Source organism: Lepidochelys olivacea (genome assembly GCF_965140295.1).
Source record: "Lepidochelys olivacea isolate rLepOli2 genome assembly, chromosome: 8".
Taxonomy (NCBI): Eukaryota; Metazoa; Chordata; order Testudines; family Cheloniidae; genus Lepidochelys; species Lepidochelys olivacea.
Window position 1 is genome coordinate 35,304,661 of NC_140418.1, and position 24,994 is coordinate 35,329,654.

General features: G+C 47.7%; 1 protein-coding gene across 2 annotated transcripts; it reads right to left on the minus strand.

Moving 5' to 3' along the window:
- Window positions 1-10,974: 10,974 nt before the first annotated feature.
- Window positions 10,975-19,856, minus strand: SPATA24 (spermatogenesis associated 24). 2 transcript variants are annotated; one of them, XM_084637289.1, is made up of 6 exons: window positions 19,697-19,856; window positions 18,844-18,909; window positions 16,305-16,435; window positions 14,836-14,906; window positions 13,303-13,405; window positions 10,975-11,910 (listed from the first exon to the last, which is right to left on the minus strand). In XM_084637289.1, the coding sequence occupies exons 1-6, from the start codon at window positions 19,796-19,798 to the stop codon at window positions 11,820-11,822; spliced, it is 564 nt and encodes a 187-aa protein (XP_084493415.1). In that variant the 5' UTR covers window positions 19,799-19,856; the 3' UTR covers window positions 10,975-11,819. The 2 variants fall into 2 exon arrangements, with proteins under 2 accessions (XP_084493415.1, XP_084493416.1); XM_084637290.1 differs by lacking the exon at window positions 19,697-19,856 and adding an exon at window positions 19,452-19,602.
- Between the last annotated feature and the right edge of the window lie 5,138 nt (window positions 19,857-24,994).

The window sequence follows — 24,994 nt, forward strand, 5'->3', positions numbered from 1 at the left end:
GCTCAAGCCAGAGGCAAAATTTACAGCAAGTAGAAACAGGCCCTATGCTGGGAATGTGACAGATCCCTTTACAAACAGCAGTTCAGAACCAGCTTCTCAGGGAGGGCCTTGATGGCATTTTAAAATTACAGATGCTTGGCAAACTGGCCCGCCAGGATCACTGACTCAGTGTCTGGAGACAAAGAATGCAGCTATCGATTGTATATGGAGGGAATGTTTCATCTGGAAAGGAGATATTTACTCAACACCTCTGGATTAGCTCATACCCATGACCTCCCCCAGCTGCTCAGGCCCAGACCCTTCCTGGCCCTACAGGGTCTGGATTGAGGGCAGGGTCCAAGGAGATCCCGAGTGAGGGCCAGGTAGAATTACACTCCCTGAGTGCAGGCCTGAGCCCAAAGGGGTGGGGACACCTGGAGAAGAGGTGGTGCCAGGGCTCTGTCTCCCATCCCCCACTATTTTGTGTAGCAGTGGGCACACTGGCTGTGTGCAGGGGCATTCTTCTTACTTGAGGCAAAACGCCTCTCACTCCGTGCTTAGAAAAAACAACAATTATTTGTCATGGGAAATTTTGAAAATTTTTCATTACAATAGTTTTTTTTAAACGAGTGAAAGTTTTGTTGGGTTTCCAACAAAAAACGGGAACCCCCTGCCCCCCAAATGTGCGGTTTTTGATACACAATTTTCAATAAAACATGTTCAGTTTTCAAAAACAAAAATGAGACAATCTCTACCAAAGCTCACAACATTTTCTACTGATATTTTTTTCAATTTCCAGGGTTCTCAATGAAAAACTGGCCAACTTTGAGGAAAATAATTTTTTTTAATGCAAAAATATTTTAATGAAACAATGTCCAGCTGCTCCAAAGGGAGCAGTGCCTGTCCCTTGCTGTGGATTTTGCTTACAAGCCACATCAAAACCTCCATTGTTCTGTGCTGCTTCCACTGAAGGCCTGGGGATAGTTTGCCATTGATTTCAAGGAGAGCAGCAGTAGGGTCATTAGTTCTATAGTCTGGAAAACCCCCCATTGTTTGCAGTGGGAACAGAATCGGGCCCTAGGAGAAGAGCATAGGCTCTGGCCCTTAGATAGCTCAGAACAGGATAAAAGTTGGACTCAAAGCCTCAGTCTGAACCCTACTGGGCGTTGAGGTAATTTGGATCAGATCCAGGGCTGAACCCTGCAGTTCAAACCCATCTCTAAACCGAAGGGTCACTTTGCATGGCATTTATTTCCCTTTCTCTAAGAGATGAAGGATAACAGAGCAGCTGCCTTTTTGCTGCTCAGGGCACCCTTGGCAATATTTACGAATATAAGTATTATCACTACAGATCCTTTGGTTTCATCTTGCTCCCCCAACCAGTAATGGCCTGACAAAAAGCAAGCACTGAGACTCTCCCCAAACCACCCCCCTCCAAAAAAAAAAAAAAAAAAGCCAGGCAATAGATGTGTTTTGCAGCATGCAAGGGGCAACATATATAGATGCTTTTGGACCAAGCTCTCAAGTTGAGGGCCCTTGCAGACAACACCCTGCTTGGACCCCCCTCTTTTTTTATACATAGGGGGCTCCAGCTTATTTTGCCTAAGCACTGACAAAAGGAAATCCACAGTTAAAATCAGTTGCACCAGGATCATTTATTTAATGTGGCTTTTCTGCATCCCTCATTTCAGAGATGCCTCTCCCCCCCCCGCCCCGCCCCTCCTCTGAGGATAAAACTATTCACAAGTGACTGCTAAATTAAGAAAGTTTAAATTACCTTTGGAAGTACTCAGGGTACTGTGGCAAGTAACCTGTGTTCTTGTGAGCATTTCACAGTTTCCAAATGCCAAAGGCTTTACCCAGCTCTCCGAACATCAGTGCCATAGTGAAATAAAGCTGAGACTGTTAAGGGTACATCTGACACTGACTTAGACAGTCATTTCACAGTGGAGGGATCCAACCACACCATTCCCAAAGTGGGTGCCAAACTTGTCTCAACGCCAAGAATGAATTCTGTCTCTGCAGAGCTTGAAACCAAATCTGCCTTTGGAGCTGACAGCTCCGAGCTCATCCATGTTTAGAAAAAGTTGTGTGAAGAAAGATCTTCTTGATTGGGTTCAAAGCACGTGGATCTGCATCTGAACATCAATAAGATGCAGAAGTGTCAACTTCATAGCTATAAAATCAGATGCACTAGGCTGGTCTTACTGGAGATTATGGTCTGGGTTGTTGTTGGTTGTTAATATAGATCAGCAAAATAACAGCGGCAGGTGCTGATGCATCAGAGCTGTGCCAGGTTCAGAAGTAACTGAAGACTCCTGTTCAATTGGGTTCACATAGGGGACTAAATATAACCCTTAGCAATTAAAAAAAGATGTTACTAGAAATAACTCTCAGGGCAATTAACTCTTCTGCTTCAGACAACCTGCAGACTGTTTGCTTTGCTTGATCACCGGGTTATTTTAGGTGCAGCCTTTGGGGCCTGACCCTCCAGGGTGCTGAAGTCTAGGGGAGTTGCCGGAGGTCATCAATTTGCAGCAGAATCAGGGCTACATACTCCTCAAACTCTTCCTGGAGGAGTTGCCTCCTGCAGTCAATTCCTTCACCAGAGACATGCCTGGAGCCCGACAGACATGCTAGCTGCAGTGAACTGTATTGTATGTTTGTAGGAAGGGATTTTCAGACATCTGACCAATTTGGGTTTGAAAATCCCCTCTTGTGAAGCATATGTTTGGGGCACCTGGGTCCTTATGGGTATGTCCTGTAGATTTTAACAAGGAATTAAGAAGTTTCTATAGAAAGGACTCTCAAACCTACAGAGCTTAATAGCGAATAAGGTCCTTTCCATAGTTTTTTTAAACTGTCCTGTAGAATTCTGTAGCGGGGATAGAATTCCCTATTAAAGTCTATAGGATGGTATGACAAGCACTATAGAAAGTTGATTTTCCTCTATGAAACTCTGCAGGAGATGTCCAGAAAGGACAATATGCTAAAGCAACCAGATTGTTATTGACAGTTCTTTTGGTATTTTTCACCCAATCATTATTTTACATCCAAATAGTTGTATTATTTTTTGAGACTAGAGAAACAAATCCTGCAGGAGCTCAATGCACTGAAGGCCTGCCGTGGGTTGGGCCTATGATGCATAATGACAGTAGGTTAATAAAGCTAAATCACAGAGCAGCATTACTATGCCCTTGTCTTACTCAGCCTAGCACAGGAGTAAGACACCTCATGGCTTTGCTCAGCCTACCTGGATCTTGGGTCCAGGGTTTCTGAGACTATGGGGATGAGGGCCGTGTAAGCACACGACAGACAGATTGATTAAGCCTGGTGTGGTACGGAGCCCTTACCCTCTGCAATCCTCATGGGTGAGGAAGTGTGAGAGGAGAAGCAGAGCCAAAGCTCCCAACCACTCCCCCCCAGAGTGGCTGGTCAGACATAATGGGGGAGTAAGCTGCAGCCTGAGGAACCAGGAAGGGAATTGTGCCTCTGAGGGATGTCTCTGCAGCATAGGACCTCCCTTGGATGCTCCAGGGGGTGCGGCGTGGTGTCATTTATAAATCTCGCCTTGCTCAGGTCTCAGTCTGAAGGTACAATCTAGCCCACAGTAAACCTGCCATAAATAATAAACACCTATTCTGACTGGCCATCAGTCTCCACTCACAAAACAGCCTGGCATATGAGCTGCTGGAATCCTTCTGGCTTTGGAGGACACAAGTCTATGAGAGTGTGGTGAGCCCATATGACCATCTAGCTTTATCAAAAACCTGCAGAGGCTCTAACCATGGGAGTGCCAGAGTGAGATGTGTAAACCCAGGCTCCAGATGGCAGCCACTTTGAACGCCCCAAACTCACAAAGCCCTTGCTCAGGGAAACAGAGGAAGCGCCTAAGCAGAAGGCATATGAAAGGCCCATAAACCACCAGAGGCTGTGCCACACAAGGATGCATGTACAACTAAATGAGTTGGTCGCAGGATCTGTCCATGCAGTTTGGCCCTTTAAAGATCTCGACTATTCTGGGGCAGCCTGGGGCAGCCAGCTAAGCATAAGACAAAGAGAGCCATGCTGGAGTTGAAATAAGAGACAAGCTTGGAGGAAAACCACAGGCCTAAATCCTGTTGATCTCTGCTGCATCCCAGTAAAGAAGACACCTTAAAAAGGCAGCTCTGAGACTGAGTGCCCTGCACACCCATTTCCTTGGGTTTCTTTCAGAGCCAATTAACAAGGTGTCACGCCCGTTCTAGGATCTCAAAGCCCCTTGCAAACATCCAGTAATCTTTGAGAAGGAGGCCAGGCCGGCATCAGTAAGACCCCATCCCTAGAGCAAGCCCGAATGCCCCTCAGCACAGGCAGAAAGGCCCATCTGTGCCCTCAGGCTGGGCCGGAGCGGGAGTCTGGCGCCTGCTGAGTCACTGTTGGGCCGAGTACTTGGGGCTTGACGTGGTGCCAAGGAAGCTGTGCTGTGTAAAAACCAATGCCCGTGCCACTAGAGGCTGCAATGGACCCAGCTGATACCAACTAAACAAGCACATAAAGAAGTGGGCCTGACCCTGCTACAAGTTGCCCGGGCTTCACTGCAGCGCTGCCGGCACCTGGGCACTCAGGTGCACACACCTCCGTGCACGGTCAGGGACTATGGTTTTTGCAGCTGCAGGAAATGCAGCACAGAGTGCGCGAGTGACTCGCCCAGGCTTGCACAGCGAGTCTGGGGCAGAGCTGAGCACAGCCCAGGAGTCCTAGTGTCCAGTCCTCTGCCCTAACCACTCGATGACACAGGCAGCAAGGAGTTGTGGCGCTAGCCTGCAGGCCTTCTGGGCATGCCAGGTAGGGCTGGTGGGCAAATGCTTCCCTCAGTCACACTGATGGAAATGTGGTGTACATTTCCCATAGGCATTGCCAGCATGGACCAGACCCACAGTCCAGCCACTCCACTGCCAGCAGCAGAGGAAGGTGCAAGAATCCCCCTCGTGGCAAATTACCGAATAACCTGCCCCTGGGGCAAGTTTTCCCAACCATTAGTGCCTGGTTCATATGCTGAAGTCTGGGGCTGAGAGCCTTCCAGCAATGCTTTATGCTATTGTGTGTACCTGTGAATGTCCCCCACCAAATGACCAGAGAGCGTAACTCTGACAACTAAGGGATGCTGCTGGGGGTGGGGCGGGGAGAGGGTCTGGCCTCCGGAAGGTCCAGTCACTGACGAGAGGAGGCAATCAGTTCTGGTCAGCGCTGGAATGTCACTGAGGGAGCCGTATACCTACCGTGTTGTTCAACGTGTATTACACACAAAGAACTTTGACACTGCAGCCTCCTGCCCTTAGCAATTAGGAAGTAACCCAAGTCTGACCCCGTCTGCTCCTGGCCCCTCCCGCCTACCCTTGTCCCAGTCCCAGTCTTCTTCCCAGCCCCCTCAGTTTGTTGTCCTAGTCCCAGTCTCCCCTTCACCCCTTCCCCCTTGGCTCTGTGTCCCACTCCCAGATACCCTCTGCCTCAGCCCAACTTCCCAATTTGAGACCCCACCTCAGCTCCATAGCCCGGGCCCCCATCCTACCTCCTTCAGCTCCTTTTCCCAGCCACTCCTCTGGCTCTTTGTCCCAGGCTCCTCCCATCCCTCTGGCCCCTTGCCCCAGTCTCCCCACCCTTCTTCTCCTTTCTGCCTGGGCATAGACACCAAGGAGACAGGCTTCCAACTCTCACTTCTAGTGCCCAGCCTGGAGCAGCCAGCCGCTGTCATTACAGGGAAAGTCCTGAGTCCTGTAGCCCTGGGCTGGGACATGCTCTGTCACTCTGTGGGCTTGGCACACGAGCAGCCTGGTCACATGCAGGGACTGAGTGTGCTGGAGCACGCTAAATTCCCCAAACATTCTGTCCCCACTGAGTGTGCTGGAGCACGCTCAGTGGGGACAGAATGTTTGGGGAATTTAGCTGCCAAACTCAACCACACCAAAATGGGCTAGTTAAATGTAAGAAGAATCATATGACTGCCCAGCAGCCTTGCAGCTGTGGCCTTCGGGGTGACCGAGCCCTTGTCAATCTGTGTTACCTTGAGCTCATCAGACAGTGCCATTGTGAAGTAGTCTCTTGTTCAGCACAAAAGGTGATTTCATGTCACCATCATTGGGGAGGGGAAAGCTAGGAACCCAAAAGTGCTACTGAATGTGATCTTTTATAAACAGCCCTAGAAGAGTTAAGGGCTGAGGCAGCATGGCTCTCACAAGCTTTCAAGGTGGATTCATTGCTTTGTTCAATTCCCGTTTGCCTCTCCAGGATGAATAACATCACGCACAGAGTGCAGAGGAAGAATGAAAGTGGGAGTGGGACATATTTGGGCTTGGGACATACAGCCTGTTACACCAAAAAGGCCCCAGCTGGCTCAGCGCTCAAGCCTTAATCCCCAGCATTTGATTTCTGAACTCAGTGCCAGAAAAAGGGAGAGCATTTTAGAATCTGGCCCTTTTCATCACAAGCCGCTTTTATTCAGCGCTCATGCTGGTATGGTGACCAGACAGCAAGTGTGAAAAATCGGGACAGGGTGTGGAGGGTAATAGGAGCCTATATAAGAAAAAGACCCAAAAATCAGAACTGTCCCTATAAAATCGGGACATCTGGTCACCCTACATGCTGGAGGAACGCTAAATACTTGTCCATAAAGATCTCTCCGTTGCCCCGTCCTTGCTGTGTTAGCAGGACAGACCGTCTGTAACTGGGTCAGGTACTTCTTCGGTAATTATATGTGTGAGCTCATCGCAGCTGGCCATCTGTGAGCGCCTGCTTATGTATTAAATAGTCATCAATGTTCCTTTCTCTGGGGCGTTTCAGCAAAGGCTCTCATGACATGTTACAGACATTAATGAAGAAATCCTCACAGTGCTCCAGGAGGTAAGGCAGGGACAGGCCCCTCTGAACAGAATCTCCTCTGGAGTGGATGTGGTAGCTGTTAACAGCATCTACAACACCACAAGGCCATTTTAGGAATAGTGAGCCAGAACCTCGGCTACTGCATTGCTCCCTTGATGTCCGTGGGGCTACACAGTTGGAGATTTGGCCCCATCTCCAAATGAAAGTGCAAGACTTCAGGTAGCAGATGGGAATTAACCAAGTGGAAATCTGGCCAGGACACTGTTTGTACAGACCCCATATCACATAAGCATGTGCTTAAGACCTAAGGCCCAGATCCTCAAAGGTACTGAGGAGCCCAAAGACCTTTCAGCATGTGGGGGCTATATCCTTTTCTGAATTGGCCCTTAAAGGGCTGGTCTATGTGGGATATTATTGTGCAGCAAGCTGGGGTGTGACTTCCAGTGCACCAGCTTGCCGTGCAGTAACATCCCGTCCAGACCCTGCTACAGAGCACTGAAAAGCCGGGAGTGCGGCTACTACTTGTAAAGTGTTATAAGCCGAAGTCCACTCCAGGCCTTTCAGTGCATTCTAGCCATGCCCACACAGACTGTTACTCCTCGGCAAGCTAGTGTGCCATAGCCTCACAACCTGGCTTGCTGCACAGTAACGTCTCATGCAGACAAGCCAGAGTGCCGCAGGATTGTAGTGAGCACAAGGGACCAGGCTTTGGGGTTTATATTTCTTCTGAAGGAAAGCAGCACAGTGCCCTCTACCCTCCTGCTGGTGCTTTCGTGACTAAGGGTACGTCCACACTACAAAGTAAGCCCATGCTTGAACCTGGGCTCAAGCCTAACCCCCCTCAAGTCTACACTGCAATTGCACTAACCAAGGGCTTAGACCCAGGGTCCCAGGACCCTGCAGGGCTGGAGGGTCCATGCTTGAGTTAAGCTGGGACCCAGGGTCCAAGCTCTATTGCTTTGAAGTGTAGACACTGCCCCGCTTGACTCACGTTCCAGGAGTCGGCTAGAAGTATCCCACAATTCCATGGGATAACTTCCTCAGTCCTCTCTAGGCAAACAATCTGAAATACATGCTGTTGATAACAGGAGCCTGTTTCCACCCTGTGAATGACAGCCACTCCAGTCAGCATTAACACTCTCCTGAGCACCAATCTGCAAGCACACTACAGAGAGCCTCTGGGCTTTGCAATAGAGAGTGAAGGCCTCAAACCTTTTGCAAAGGGAGCTGCTTCAAACCACCTGTGATGCGCAGGGTGGGCAGTAACGTTTTCCCACAGTGCATCACGGTCCTAAGACTAGAATGACCATATTTTGGGGGGAGTGAGAACGCTAGGGACTCTGGGATATGGTTATTTTGACTCCGGTCTGTGCTCTGCAGTGTGGAGGCCAGAGCCCTAGGTTCGAGCACAGGTTTAAAATGTCTTAATGTAGGGTTAAAACACAATGTAGCTGCTCAAGCCCCGGGTTCGCTAATGTGGGTCAGCTGACTCGAATCCGCTAAGCCTGGGCTCATATTGCGGTGGAGACATAGCCTGAGGAAAGTGCTTTGTGCACTGACTCACATGCGTGGCCAAGCCTGTCTGCTGTGAACTCTGCAGAATGCCCTTTGCAGCGATGTGTGTTAGACAGGGCCCTCTGCACAGAGCCTGGCAGAGAAGGAGGGTGACATTATTGTGCTCTAGGTAGCCCAGGGTAATGCTGGAATAACACCACTGAAGTCACTTGTGCAAAGGAGGTAGCCCAGTGTGTTTATGTGAAATACAACCAGTGTGGCAGGGCTGTTTGAACATGCAAGACTCTCCCAGTTCTGTGCTGCATGTGTGCAAAGGAACTCAGGCTCAGCCCCCTCAACAATGGAAAGCCCTCTCAGCTGTCCAGTGTTTGTTCTATTAGTTCTATTAGTATTTGCCTCACAGTCACAATATTGCTTCCATTAATTAGGGTTCAGAGCCTACTGGTTCCACCCCATGCGACAAACAGCTGAATTTGGTCCAGACCAGAAACAGTCGATGAGCCTCAGGATTTCTTTATAGGCTGAGCTCTGGCAGGACCTGCAGCGAAGCAGTTTAAGGTATGTCTACACTTGAGCAGCCGAACTACAGAGCTGTAGCTGTGCCCCGGTAGCGCCATAGCATAGACGCTTCCTACATGGACAGATGGGGTTTTTCTGTCAATATAATCTACTTCTCGGAGCGATGGTAGCTGGGTCGCTGGAAGAATTCTCTCACCCTCCTACATCAACAGTGGGGGTTAGCTCACTCTAACTACATTGTACAAGGTACAACATTTTTCACAGCCTGAGCAATGTAGCTAGGTTGATCTAATTTTCACCTGTAGACCATTCCTTAAGGCTTATGCCATAGTCCTCTGTGAGATGGGATCAGCAAGGCAAGGCCATGGTATAACAACAAGCCTCCCTGTGTGGTTAGTCATGTGCTTATCCTAATGGGGCTAGAGTAGGAAGCAGGATGAGGGGGCACTGCCTTAAGAAAGTGCTTTGTCCCACGAGAACTCTGCCCTTGGATACGTGTGTAACCTCCATGGGGCTGGACCTTGCTCTCAGTGAGCCTAGCGCACAGCAGGGGAGTCACTACAGATTTACACAGGGGATACACTCAGATGCTGCTTCCTTAGTGTAAGATTCACACTTGCAACTGATGGCCAAACTGTGTCTCCCCTGGGGAATTGAGACTGCTCCAGAACCATCACCCTTGGGAAAAACAGAAGTAAAATGTCTACTTCCCTCAGCTTTACTTCCCTCAACCATGATCAACTGATCATGTTGCCAACTACCCGCTGCACACGACACATCCCTCAGGGGCTCTGCAGCCATCACCTACGGAGGACCCTGGGTTTCGTCTTACTTGAGCTACCAGGACTCCAGCGTAGCCCCATCTGGTACACCAGCAGCAGTCCCTTGACATCCAGAGTGTCCCACTATAGCTCAAGCTCAGACGGGGGGAGCTAACAAGCTCCCTGGCCATGAGTAGGGCAGTAGAGGGAAGAGGAAGGGAGGCATTTGTCCATGCGTGGAGAGTCTCAGTTTACTGGGTGTTTGCCATTCCCCTCCACACCCCATCTGCACACTCCAGGGGGGTGTCACTGTGTTCGGAGGCGGCACCTCTGGCTGTGACTGGCAGGAGAGCAGGCACCTGCAGGGTGGAGTTTGTCTTTTCCTTGTTCTGCTCTTCTCCCGCTTCACCCATCTCATCACCCCCCATGGCTGACCCCTCTCAGCTCCTCTCAGTTCTTCTCCCCAACTTTCCGCCCCCATCCACCCCAAATTAAGCAATGCAGGGGCCCCTCTGGCTAGGCCACACCATTATCCCATGCAGCTTGCTGCTCCCTCTCAGCTGCTCCTTATGCAGCCCCCCTATCACCACAGGCTTCCACAGGGACTGCAGGGTCTAGGGCAGCCAAAAACACAAGGCTCAGGCAAGGGAGGGGAGTTTGGGGAGCTGGGTTTAACAGGGGTGAGAAGGAAACTGAGAGGGCTCCAGTGCAGCACAATGGAAAGTATGAGGGTGGCAGGGGACAAAGGCACAGCCATGGGAGGCAGGAGCTTAGGGAATGGAGGATGCAGGGCTCTGTGCGTCACCAGGCTTGAATGTGATGCAGAAGCGACTGGAAGGCCAGGGCGATGGCAGCAGGAGGCTGCCAGGAACTGTGCTTCAGGAGGAGTGTGGGGCAAGGCTTCCCCAGAGCATTACGCACCTCTGGCCAAGCCTTTGGGGCTGAATGGATGCAGAATACAATGCAGCTTCTCCTGCCCTCCCATCACAGGCTGTTTTAAAGCAACAGGCACCCCTCCAGCATCTGTCCATCTTGGAGGGAAACTCTGGGGTGTCTCCCTGCTGGGGGCAGGGGAGTCAGAGTCTAGTCTCATCCGGCCCTCCCCCCACTGCATCCTGGGTACCTGCACCTGCAAGGCTGGGAGCAGGAATGCAGTGCCAAGAGTCCCAATGGGTCAAGAAGGAAATTTACCAGCAGTTCTTGAACCACTGAGGAGTCCCATCCTCCCCCAAGAAGGGGCATGGTGCAGAGATGCCGGGTTCAAGACTTCAGCCAGCAAGAGACACATAGGACTGAACTCAGATCATGACAGGGCAGTAAAGGGGAAGCTGATCTTGAGGTATTTAGTATAAAACCATTTATTTGAAGGCACTTGGTCTGTACATGCATCCTGTCACCCTTCTGGGGTCTAACAGTATTTACCAAGCTTCAGGGGACTGTCCCTGCCATTTTCTTGGTGGGTACAGGGGGTCAGACAGGGGAAGCTGTGAGACACAAACAGCACTGGCTAGGAAGGGGCAGAACATGGCTAGGCAATGGGAGCGTTTCCATATAAGCCCCTAGCCCACAGCAGCAGTGACCAAGGAACAGCAGCTATTGCAACCCAGGGCCTGCTCTGAGCAGAGACCCAGCTGAGGTGGTGGCTTTGTGAAGCACACAAATGCTTAGAGGACAAAGGGAAGCCCCTCTAATTAATTGCACTTGCACCAGGCTCCAGGGGTGAAAGGCCATTGTATTAAACCACACCTGCAGCAGCCTGAGTCTGTCTCTGCACTCAGGTTTGGCCATGACAGAGGGGTAGCTGGGCCAAATTTGAGCGAGCGGCAGCAACGCAAACCCCATGTGCCAGGTTGCACTGCCTGGAATGGGGAGTTGGGCCTAGCCCCACAGGACCGGAGCCGCCAATGAAGGATGAGTGCAGGGTGGGCTTGCTTTCTAACCCCCGCCCTGACCTCCCCCCTGCCCCGGGGGCCTCCCCTCTGCACCAGGCCAGAAAAAGTATGTTTGTGTAAGCCAGGGCCCACTGATGGGTTAATGTGGCGACTCATCTACAACCTTCCTGAGATAGTGGTGGATATTGCTAGTGGTCTTGTTGGCCACCAGAGTAACTGTGAGCACCAGAATCTTTTTGCAACAGCGGTTGCATACTGAGGGGATACACGGACGGTAGTGTAATGTCTAATACATTCACTTTAAACCCTTCTTCTGTTTCTTTTCCAGCACTTGTGCTATGTAACTTTCCTGTTGTTTCTGTATTTTTAAGTCTGACACTTGAGTCCTGCAAAAAAACCAACAAAAACAAAAAACAAACCACCCATCAGAAAGTTGCACTGGCAGACATCACACTGCTAATTTATCACCAATTCTCCTGGTTGCTTCCTGGGCAGGTTAATGAGGGATCTTTTAAGCACTTACTAAGGAAATGGCCGCATTAACAAGGATGCTCCATTAACCCAGAGCTAACGGCTACCCAGGTGGTACCACTCAGGAGTTTTTTGTCACTCTATAGCCCGGTGTGTTAGCAAACCAGGGTTACACTGATTTCACTTCTTGGCATTGGCAACGTAACTTTCCTGTTCCTGGCAATCAGTGTCAGGTTGGTAAATCAGACTCCAAGTGTGAAAGGAGAAGGGAAGACTCACTGCTCAGTCAAGAGGTAGCTCAGGCCTGGTCCACACTTAAAAGTTATGTCTGCATTGCTACATTGGCCAGGGGTGTGAAACCCCTGCCCCCCCCCCCCCGAGCGACACAGCTATGCTGAAAAACCCCCCAGTGCGGACACAGCTGCATCGATGAAAGAGGGCTTCTGTTGATGTAGCCAATGTCATTCAGGAAGGTGGTGTTCCTACACCAACAGAAACCCTGTCTGCCAATGTAGGCTGTGTCCATGCTTGGTGGGTGACACCAGCATGGGCCCCATGCTGTAGATACACCTGAAGAAGAATGCAGGGCTTTTTATTAAAGAGAATTTCATGCAGATGAAAAGTGCAAGGCTGGCAGCCGCAGAGAGGGTTCGTTCTCCATTTAGCCACAGAGCAGGTACAGCAAGTGCACAGAATGCAAACGTCCCCCAATTAACGTGCCTGCCCCTTGATTTGGAGGGACGGTCCAGAGGGGAAGTCTCCATGGACAGCTCAGTCCTTAGCTGCTCTACTGAGACAGCTAGCAATGGGGCCGATGAATGGGTTTCATAATGCAGATGCCCATTCCCAGCCACTGGGATCTGCCTGCGTGAGAGATGCCTTGGCCCTTGTGCCATGCTGCCTTGGTTGCAATCCGCAGAGGCACTTGAGCTAGATCTCTCTTGCTTTACACGTTGGGGGTCGACAGGATGCTCTCTGTGAGCGGCCCTCAACTTTGGAACCTACTCCCCTCCCACCTGCTCTGAAACAGCACCGGCCTGCTGACCTTCCAGGCATGCTGCAAGGGCTCTGAGGTGGAAAGGGACTGACAGGGCAAAGGGTCAGTGTGGAGGCAGGTGGCTTCTAGTTGGAATGAATTTAACGGGATTACTTTTGAAGTGACATCAGAGGCTGCTAGAGAGCCAGATGGGTAGATTGTTAAAACACTGAAACAGACAAAACAGACCCCATATTCCCACTGAGGTCAGCGTCAAACTCCCACTGGCTGCAGCGTAGGGCCGATAACGATCTAAGGAGGTAATACTTACTGGAGTATTTGCTTCTGCTTGGTGACGAACTGCTGCAGCTCCTTAATTTCATTCTCTTTGTCATTGAGAAGATCCTCCTGTTTCATAATATGGCTCTCAATTTCTACCAAAAAAATGCGGAGGCGGAGTTGAGGCTTAAAACTCACTTGAGATGCAGCTAATCTTAGGTGCATTTCTATTTCCTCTGGCATCAGCACAGCAGCTGGGGTTTTTTTGGCCTTTGTCTTAAGAATTTCTTATAGTAACAGCTACAAACACAGACACCGAAAACATGGGGAAAATGTTCCCACACCCCCCAAAAATGGAGATCAGCTTTGCAGCAGGTGCTGCTGAAATGCTGACAACAGTGATGTTCGGCTACAGTCAGTTCTGGATTGGTTTCACATAAACACAAACTGTCTGCAATGGCGGCATGAAACCTAACTAGGGCAGCTAAGGTGAGAGGACAGCTTGTTAAACAGAAATACACCAAAAATAAAGGTTATTGGGTCTAACCCCTTCCATCTGCAGGCTTCAGGACACTGCACGGACATCTGTTGGCTTCACCACACCCCCGTGAAGCACGTATTTATCACTAGCAATATAGTACAGCTAGAGATGCTGAGGCACAGAGAGTTTAAAAGGCTAATCCTATGAAATACTGAGTACCCCCTGAATGCCCTCAGTTCCCACTGACTTCAGCTGCAGGCACTGGGCACCTCCCAGAAGATGCCTGGCACATCCCAGGATCAGGCTCTAAGTGACTTGCCCCTGACCACATGCTATATCTGTGGCAGAGATAGGCCCAGGTCCCCCTGTGCCTTCAACTCCAGGTCGTGCTTCCTGAAGCTAAACAGTAAGGTGCTTTCATTACAGATGAGAAGACACTGAGTGGAACAAAGCGTTGCCCTGTTAAATATTTTACTGCTCAAACCCTGGATTGGGCCATGCATGGCTCTGACTGCCTGGCCTGGGATTTCAGCCTAGTGCCCTGGGAGCACCTTAACCTGATTGGGGAGGAAAAAGTGGGTAGATATTTAAAATGTGCTGTCTGCTTGCGGAGAAAGCCAGCTCTCCTTAGCAGTCAAGCAGGGCCACTCCGAGCCTTTGCTCAGTGACTCAGAGAAGCATGATTCCCTCCTTGCTCCTCCCTTTCTCCAGGAGGGGCCAGTATCTGCACCAGGCTTTTCCCAGCCGCAGATTCCTTCCCTCCTGCACCAGCTCAGCTGATATACTAACGGGAGAATGGAACTACGGCTCCACCAACTCCCTGCCCTGCTTCATGCCCATGTATTCGTAGATGCCTGGGAATAGTGACTACATGGAACCTGCTCCCCCATCCCCTACACCTGGATCTACGGTTCAGAGAGACCCCGTGGCAGGTGGCATGTGTGTGTCTGTCTTACTCCCCTTTACATGCCTGTACAGAGTCTTGGCGGAGTACAATGTTAAGTCACATCACCCTTCCTAATTAAAGTAAATCCTAGTTACTGGGCTTTTGTTTCTAAGCCAGTAGAGCAATGCATAACAGACTTTAGCCTCTGGTAAACTTACCATTGCATTTGCTTATTAGCTTGTCTTTTTTGGTGGATTCTTTTAGCGCTTTGCTCTTAATGTTGGAAAGTCTATAATAGAAGCAACAAAAATGAAGGCAAGTGACAAGAGTGTCAGTGAAATTTTAAATGCTGAAGAACCTTCCCATTTTCAAGGGCTGATCTTCCTTCTGCACCCACATGGCATGCAACCCCCTTAGGCAGCTCTGAACATCTCCACCTCCACAGCATTTAGAGATCTCATTACCTGATGTGCACTCGCATGGCAGCTATTCTGCTTAGCCTCTGTTTGACAGACTGGGAATGGGTGACAGGGGATGGATAACTAGATGATTACCTGTTCTGTTCATTCCCTCTGGAGCACCTGGTATTGGCCACTGTCAGAAGACAGGATACTAGGCTAGATGGACCTTTGGTCTGGCCCAGCATAGCCCGTCTTGTGTACTCAGGCATCCAAATGACACTGATTGGGACTACATTTTAAGCCCTGATCCTGCAAAGTGATCCACTTGGGCACACCTGTAAGACCAGGCAAAGGCCCAGTGGCTTCAAAAGGATCTCCACACACAAATCACTTTACAAGGCTGGGGCCTTAGGCAGAAATGTCCTTTAAAAAACGCTGCTGAACCTCTCCCATCACAAAGCAATACATTTTAGAGGCAATCTAAAGAGCCTTGTCTTCCAAACCCTAAATTCCAGGCCTCACAATGTTGAACTTGGGTCCAGATTCAGCAAAGCATTTAATTACGAGCTTCAAATTAAGCACATGCTTAAATCCCATTTAAGTCAACTGAATTTAAATATATAGGTAAATATAGTCAACAAGGGAGTTTGTTGTGATGAAGATTTTATTACTTGTATTATTGTAATGGCCAGTTGCCCCAGTCCCTGACCAGGGAGTGCCCCATTGTGCTAGGGGCTGTACAATCAGAACAAAAAAAGGTTGCTAACAGCTTTTGGCTCCGATTCAGCAAAGCACTTTAGTATGTGCTTAACTTTTTTCCGATCTCTAATTCTATTAAATTCAGGTAAACACCCCCCCCCCCCGTGAGAATGGAGTCCCTAATTAAGTAAAAAGAAAAGGAGTACTTGTGGCACCTTAGAGACTAACCAATTTATTTGAGCATAAGCTTTCGTGAGCTACAGCTCACTTCATCGGATGCATACCGTGGAAACTGCAGCAGACTTGGTATCCAAGTTTCCACGGTATGCAGTTTCCACGGTATGCATCCGATGAAGTGAGCTGTAGCTCACGAAAGCTTATGCTCAAATAAATTGGTTAGTCTCTAAGGTGCCACAAGTACTCCTTTTCTTTTTGCGAATACAGACTAACACGGCTGTTACTCTGAAACCTAATTAAGTACAATGCTGTCATACCCAGCCTGGTTACTAACGAGACAAAATACTTGCTGCCTGTTTTCAAATATTAAACACAAAAATCTCTCTCCCCTCTCCCCCAGCCAAACTTACGCTTTTTCAAAGACTTGTTTCTCTCTTTCAAGCTGCTTGGACAAAACCTCAATCTCCCCGAGCGCAAACTGCAGCTTCTCAGCTTCCTTGGCAAGCAGGATTTTGGTCTTAGAGTGCTCTTCCTCTTCTTTCTGTAATACACACAGCATCCCTCTGTTCTCTGCCAGCCCCAGACCAATACAGAGTGTAAATCACAGACTCATAGAAATGTGGGGCTTGAGAGGTCATCCAGTCAAGCCCCCTGCACTGAGGCAGGACTGAGTAAACCTATGCCAGCCCTGACAGGAGTCTGTCCAACCTGTTCTTAAAAACCTCCAATGACAGGGATCCCTTGGAAGCCTGTTCCAGAGCTTAACTACCCGTAGAGTTAACCCTTAACTAGCCTTAAAGTTTTTCCTAATAACTAACCGAAATCTCTTGCTGCAGATTAAGTCCATTACTTCTTGTCCTAACTTCAGTGGACATGGAGAACCATTGATCACTGTCCTCTTTCTAACAGCCCTTAGCATATTTGAAGACTTATCAGGTCCCCCCACCCCCTCAAAATCTAACATGTGTTGATCATTATCTTACAGTTCCAGAGGATTTTTCACTTCAGAAGTTGCCAAAGCACTTTACGAACACTCTAATCATTTTGCCCACTAATGAAAGGCAGCCATGGCTAGGATGGAAGGTGGTAGCTGGTTAACAGTGCACAGCAAAATTACAAAGCAAGTTAGGACAGGATGTGTTAAAAAAAATTACTATAGTCAGTTGAAACTGCAAGGGAGTTGAAGGAGGCAGAATGCAAATCCCTACAATGGCCAGGCCACTGGCATTAACACCCAAACTCTAAGGAAATGTGTCACTGGATCTTTAATGATCACAAGTGGACAAGTCCACCATTTTGTCTTCTCCAAAAGATACCACCTTTGGCAGGACGGTGCCCCTAGCATCACTAAGGAATATTAATTCAATATCTACTCAGAGAGATGAGTGCCACTTACTGAATTATCCAGCCACAATTCTTTAAATGTAAATATTAAAAGATCTTGACTGACCAATTTCATCCTTCTGCTTACAAGCTCTTGAGTAATCAGGGGGTCTATTAGTTACATCTTTCCTGGTGAACCTCAATCAAAGGATGGAAAAATCCATTAATTACACAATATATGTGGGCTACCTTACCAGCTATGGACTGGGTGTCCCACTTCACTTGCTCCTACCATACACAACTTACCATTCAGGCTAAGTGGCTCTCAACACAACACCTTTTTTCCATTGTTAGATCCCCTCTATCTATCTATGAGCTATCCAGCTCCCACTCATCCTTGACATCTGAACATGCACTCTGCTGTGATCTCCCAGTTACTATGGAGCTGGCATGGAAGAGGCCAACATGTGGCAGATTTTTTGGTATATTTGATACTTTGGAAAAGTGCATTTAAAATTCACTATTATTTTATACCTATTGGAATTGAAATTATTTTTTAAAATGAAGTAAATGGATTTGTCATTTTAATCACCTTTAAGCAACATCCTAACCTTCATCTTCAACCAGGCATCACATAACAGACAAACTGCTCACAGCTCCAAAGTAAACAGGGTTATTTTCTGTTCTGTTTTTCACAGGTTCTTATATGGCACTCATCATGGTAGTATCTGAGCACCATCCAGTAGTAGAAATGCACATCTCACGTGTTGTTTGCTCTCTCACCCTTGCCCACTCGGAGCGTTTTTTCTTTTGTTAAAATATACCTGTTGCTATGTATTTATATTAAAGAAGGCAAGGTCGAATAAATGACCCTTGCACTTGGAGTGGAAGGTGGTAAGGTTTGTGATAGTTCTTAGTTTGAGGGAAGGGGGAGGGGAAAGGAGTTCAGTGACCAGCTCCCAAACACTTCCACTGGCTGAACAGGTGTGTGTTCCTCCCCAGATCCATGCTCCATGGGCCTCCTAGTACCCTTTACCCTATATAACCTCAGGAGCCACAAAAAGTTAAAATGTCAAACATCTAAGCAAGCTCCAGGGCACTGACCTGGTTCTTTAGACAGCTCACCACATATGAATCAAGCATGAGCCCCTAGTACAGCACCACTGAACACCAAATAGCTAGACACAACTATTCAAAAAGACAGGAAAAGGGGTGGGGCCCAGGGGTGGTAGAGAGAATACACACCCAGAGAAGACTCGTTAGTGGTACTAAGACAGTTTTTTTATTCTGTTTGTGCCACATGTAGCCCCATGGAATCTTAGTCCACTGACAATTAATAGTCCTTTCCATGAGCTTCACTCTCTTTGGTGTCTAATTAATGTGGTACTCAGCAAGTCTTTTTTAGAACTGCTAAGCTGCATCAAAACTACCCTTGAGTCCAAATGCAGCTCTCCTACCTTTCATTAAGCACTGCAAGGCTAATTTCAATCTGTTTGGCCTAGTTTCCAATAGAAACAGAAATATTACATTATTCATTGAGGCCTCCACCAGGATTGGAGCCCCATGGTACCAGATGCTGTTCAAAATGTATGAAGACGTAGTCCCTACCCCCGAGAGGTTACTTACCTCCAACTTCTTCACAACAGCCTCATAATCCTCTTTACGGACAAAATTATCCTCCTGTATTACTATCTGCAAAAAGAATTTGAAGTTCAATAAGTCAGTTACATGCACAGATAGAGTTTCAATGTATGTTGGGCAGACCACCAGAGTCACTAGTGATTTTGACAGGTTTCAGAGTAGCAGCTGCGTTAGTCTGTATCCGCAAAAAGAACATGAGAACTTGTGGCACCTTAGAGACTAACAAATTTATTTGAGCTTAAGCTTCTGTGAGCTACAGCTTTTGAGTGCCCAACTTCACACCCTTCAAAGAAGGCTGGCTTTCTAAGGGCAAATGCTCAGCATCTTCTGATCATCAGCACTTTTTAAGGTGTCTCAACCTGGACACCCAACAACAGACACACCCAAATCACTCATGTTTTTTTAAAGGCCTGGCCATAAAATCCAAGTGTGGTACAAAGACCCTACTGCCTGCCAGCAGCTAGCCAGTCGCTGGGGCAGAGGTGTCGCAAGAGGAATTCACTACCTTGAACACAAACAAAACTAGGGAAAAGGGGGCAGCTGGGGCCTTGCATGCCTGTGAAAACAGCACTGGCAGAGGCAACACAACACACCTGCTCACGTGCAAACATCACAGAGCCGGGGGGGGGTGTGAGCACATGCACCTATTGCTCAGACCCCTGTATCGGGTGCAGCCCAGCGGGCGCCCTACTGCGGGATGAGGGGCCGCAGGAACCTTCTAGGACAAAGAGCAACAAACACAGGGGTGAGGGGGCGGGGCCTCTAAATGGCCCCACCCACCAACGCTCCAAGCCCCGCCCATCCGCGTCGCCGCTCCGCCCATGGGCCCCGCCCGCACCCGGAGCCGCAGCCGCTCTATTAGCGCCTCCTGGGTCGCGACGAGGTCCCGCAGCTCCCGGAAGGCCAGAGCCCCGGTACCCGGCCCCGGCTCCGCCGCCATCTCTGCGCTCCCCGCGCCGTTGGAAATGGCCGCCGCCGCTTCCCCCCGGCCAATCACAACCCAGCTCCCTCACCGCCCCCAGCAACGGGGGCAGCGAGGCACCGCCCGCTGGCAACCGGGCGGGGGACACGCCCACTCCTGAAAGGAGCCACGTGAGGGTATGTCTACACAGGGAAGAAAAACCCCTGGCCTAAGGGGCTGTTCAATTGCATTGTAGCCATTCGGGCTGGAGTTGGGGGCCTGCCAGGGGGGAGGGCCCCAGAGGTGGGGCTGCAGCCTCAGCCAGAACATCTACCCTGCAATTAAACAGCCCCTTGGCCAGAGTCAGGTGGCATGAGCTAGCCCATGGCGTCTAACTGCAGTGTAGACATATACAGAAGGAAACACAAATGGGGGGGGTGGGGTGGAGAGGACAAGGAGAGGGAGAAGGGAGACAGCAAGGGGGGTGAGGAGTTAGAAAGGAGGAGAGAGGGAAGCTGTGCGGGCTGACCCATAAACCCAAGTGTGGGGCAGCCCCAGCTTTGGTGTGTGACCTGTGCACCGGTGGCTAAGACAGATGGGGAAGGGAAGAGTCTCTCTCCAGTGCAGCAGCATTGCTGGGACTTTGGGAATTGGCTGCTAGGAGAGAGGGCCGGGGCACGGCTTGGGGTAGCACAGGCAAGGTGGCAAAAGGCCTGCAGGACAGGCCAGGTGAGGAGTGGCCAAGGTAGTAGGGAAGGGAGGCCATGATAAGTCAGAGAGGCCAGCACAGCATCAGCTGCAGGGGCCTGCAAGCCAGAGGAGTAAGCATTCCTGCTAGGCAGCCTGCTCCTGGGAGCACAGACACTAAGTAAGGGAAGCCTGGGCAGAAAGAGAGTGAGTCAACCCTAGACATGTTGGGCCTAAAACCCATTTACACCTGTCAGTAAATTCAGTGTGGATTCACCTTCCTTATGCCTGTGTAAAGCAAAAGGAACATCAGACTCATGGAGCTGACACTGGAGCCATCAGACAGGTTCAGATGTAGAAGTGAATGGAGGATAAATGGTTATCTGCCTAGATTATAAACTCTTTAGGGCAGGGATCATCCTTGCTGGGTCTGGGTTTGTACAGCATCTAGCACAATAGGGTTCTGGTCTGTGACACGGGCTCAGAGGTGCTACAGCAACACAAATAATAATTAATGCCAATACCTAAGGTAGCATGAAAGGTGCTCCCCCCCTGGCTGTCACACAAAATTACCAGTCAACCAAAAGCACAGTGATATCTCTGGCTTTGTTAATGGAAGCATTGGGTTTTGTTTCTGGCGATGGTTAAAGGCACTGTTGCTATAGGAAAGCATCTTCAAAAAGGTGGATCTTATATTTCACCTGTACAGGAAGCTTTGGGCTTAGTAAACGGTGGGAAAATTGCTAAAATGTCATAGACAAGGCCCCTCCCTGTGATTTCTTCTTACGATAGGCAGGGCTCTGCTGCTAATAATATTCTGCTCTGATACCTGGTCAAATGGTAGCCATTGCTGTATTGGTGACAGTTGAAAGCATAGCAAGAGATGAGATCACATGCAGGGGCATTATCTATACAAGACTTCAGCAATTCTCCCACTGCTGGTGCAGAATCCGCACTAGCACTGATCACGGTACAGGTGTTCTAACTACTGGTCTGAGCAGGAAATATAGGAGAGGAGCTAGGGAACACTGGTGCAACTCTGGAAAGGTATGTTAAAGGAGCAGTTAGAAAGCAATGAGAATCTTACAGCAATAAGGTGACATCAAAGAATGTAGGTCTCATCGTCTAAATAGTTGTCATTCTGCTTAAAGCATGTTTCCCTCCCATGTTTCCCCAAAACTCCAGCCCCTCCCCCCAGCTGCATTAATGGCACTGATTCTGTTAAGGAAATGAAGTTGTATGGTGTCTGTTTATACTGAGAATCATTCTCCTTGTTTTTTCAGTAGTGACCCACTGGGAATGAGTCCAAGTTCTATGGAAAATGCAGTTGCACGGGTACTGATTTACTCATGTTAAATATATTTTTGATCTGCAGCTGGGCTGTACACAATGGATAACCTCTGTCAGCTGCTGATTAACAGGACTATTAAAAGCAAATGGTTTACATTTATGACCTTTGATGCCAAAGCACTATACTATGAAGTATTGGGGTACAGATCAGCAGCCAGCCCTGGCACGTCACAAGACAGGGAGTAGGCAATTTTGCTAAGGAGCCTGGTGCAGTCAGCTACTTTGATCATGTGTGATAGGAGAGAGAGCAAGCAGAAATTCAGTTAAAAGGTACCTTCTGAAAGCTTCCTCCACATAGTAAACTCCAAGGTACTCAATTTATCAATATTGGAAGGCTTAAGGGACAAGTCAGTCCTTTGGGACTTAAGCATCTGGCTGTATGGGGGTTTAGGAACTTCCTCATGTGATGTTTCCAGCTGATGTACTTGAGTCTGCTAATGTTAACAGTTTACTGTGTGACAGTTAACTGTGAAATATTTCTTAAAGATTTGGGAAGAGGGAACAGATCAATTATCTTTATAGAAAGGCTAGATTGTTCATTAGGAGTACTGGCCTAGCTGCAACTGGCTAACATCATTACAGCTGGTCAGAAAATTTCCAACAAACCAAATGCTGATTCATTGCAGTGAAACGTTTTGTTGAATCTATTAAATATTCACAAAAACTTTTGCCTCAATGCAAGCAGGTTTTTACTGGACAAGTGCCAGCATTGTAGGGTTCACAGCTCTGGCAGGGAGCCTACCAGTCCCCGGAATCCTGGCAGGCATCCCATGCCACAGAAGGGAACGTGCCAACCCTAAGCAGTACAATGGGTTTGGCTGTTTCTGCACTTCTAACTCCAGTGAGGCATAGGGATAGGGTCAGAAACACATTAAGCACTTATTCAGCTGTTTGGTACTCAGATCTGGTTTTAGGCTTGGCCTTAGCACCTCTTTTTCAGGCCTGACTCTGGCACAGACATAAGCACAAAACCGATGGAATGGTAGCTTCATTTACTACTTCCCATTGATAACTTTTGATGGCACTAGCTTTAGATATAGCCTTGTTAAATCTCATAACCCAAAGGAGTGCTTCAGGGAGCCCAGTAATAGCTCAGATCAACATTCCAAGATGAACAGCGTGACTCCATTACATTTAATACAAAAACTTCATCTTCTGATTAAGAATACACAAGTCAAAACAAACTAAGGTCTCAAGAACTGAGCTGATTATTCAGACCCAACAATCAAGACAGAATTGATTTTTCCAGAATTCTTACTGTAGTAAGGACAGAACAGCTTATTTTCTAATCATCTAGTGTAACAATACAGAGAGGAAATATACACAAATATACAACTTATGTAAATTAGAACTGTACAGTCAAGGTTCAATGGACTGATACACTATTACAGTATGGCCAATATGGATTTACTTAAGGTAAATGGAATATACATTCAGAAAATAAATACTTTAATATCTCCTACTGAAATAAGTTAAATAAATAGGAATACTAAGATTGCACTTTCCATTAAACAAAAGTTTGAAACCAACAAAATAAATGCTGCATCTTTTGATGCATCATGCGTGCTTAGGTAAGAAATAATTTATATCATCAGGAAATGCAAATCTTTCGTTTACATTACCACCTATATTTACCCACAAAGTGAGCATCTCTTTAATTGGACAAATATTGAAGAAAATACATAGTTAATCCTGACTATAAATCTGTACGTTGTAACATTACTGCACTTTGCAATTTATCAAAGTGGAAAAACTGTTTCTAGTATCAATTAATTGATTACCGTGGGCTGCTCCTGTCAAAATCCAGTGCATCAGAGAAGATCACACAATAGAGCCATGTTTCCAAAGCACAGGGCCAAATTCTCCCTTTGGATACAGGTATGAAACTGCCATTGGCTTAAATTATATTTGTGTGAGTACTCTAAGGATAGAGTTTGTACCTTATGTTGTCTCGGGGGCTGGCAAGAGGAAGAGAGATTGGGACTTTCAAGTGGATCATAGACAGGAAGACAGCGTTAATGGCTTGGTCTGAAAAGGTAATCTAGACTCTCCAAGGACAGCCTTCAAAAACTGCTTTGCTTTCTCTGCTTGGAAGAAAACAGGCTTTTCAAGTGGCAATGCTATGCTGCCCTGCCTTGTTCCCCACCCCTCCTGCTGCTTAAGAAGCCAAGAGTGTTCCATCTTCACAAGAAAACTGAAGAACCACTGCCTCAGGATTATGGCCACCAGTGGGACAGTGATTAATTTTTCATTACAAGTCTTTGTGGAAACCATTGCACATAGTCAATTTCACATGATAAAGCCCAAAACTCCACAAACATGTCTCTTTTCATATTCAGTATCTTTTCACCCACAGTATGTACATAAATTAGAATGTGAAATCCTTCATTTCTAAAAATATAATCATATTCACAAATCTATTGGAATTTTCATAGAAACAGCCCAGGGGGCTTACAAAGCTTCAAGCACCTTGTTAAAAGTAATAAATATCCTTACACAGCTCACATTTATATCATGGTAGGAAATATTAGAAGCCTAAATAAAAATGAACACGCCCTACTTGCTGCTCAGAAAAACACTCTAATTTAGAGACCAGGAAATAGAAGTTGATCACAATTTGGTAAATGCCTTCTGGTTAAAGAAAGCAGTTCATTTAACAAGTTACTGTTACCTTAAGAAATATTTGACTAGATTTGATCTATTTCCTAGCAAAAACAGAAGTAGCGACAAACATTAGAACAAGACACTTTATGTTGCTAATTGTTTTTACTCACATTCCCTAGAATACTGGCATTGAAGTAGTCTCGGAGAAGGATTTTAATCTCTGATATGATTGGCCACGATTCTGAATACAGAACATCTTACTGTTTTTTAAAACATCTCTTTACTTTTCAGTCTTGTTTTCCACTTAATCATGTTCTCTTCTTGAGTCCTACAGAAGACTCCTAAAATGATGGTGCTTCTTGTAGATCATGTCCTGCCTCTATAAAACACTTTAAGATTGTTGGATGAAAGGTGAAATATACTGTAAATACAAAATATTATGTAGGTATTCAAGTTATATACAGTACATGTTATATGTCTAACCAGCTCATAGCATTCAGTTTTCCTACCACATTTTTGATAGTACTGGGAGCGTAAATTAGAAATAACTGGAGGATACTAAACTCGGTGTAAACACTGACCTGCTGTTCACAT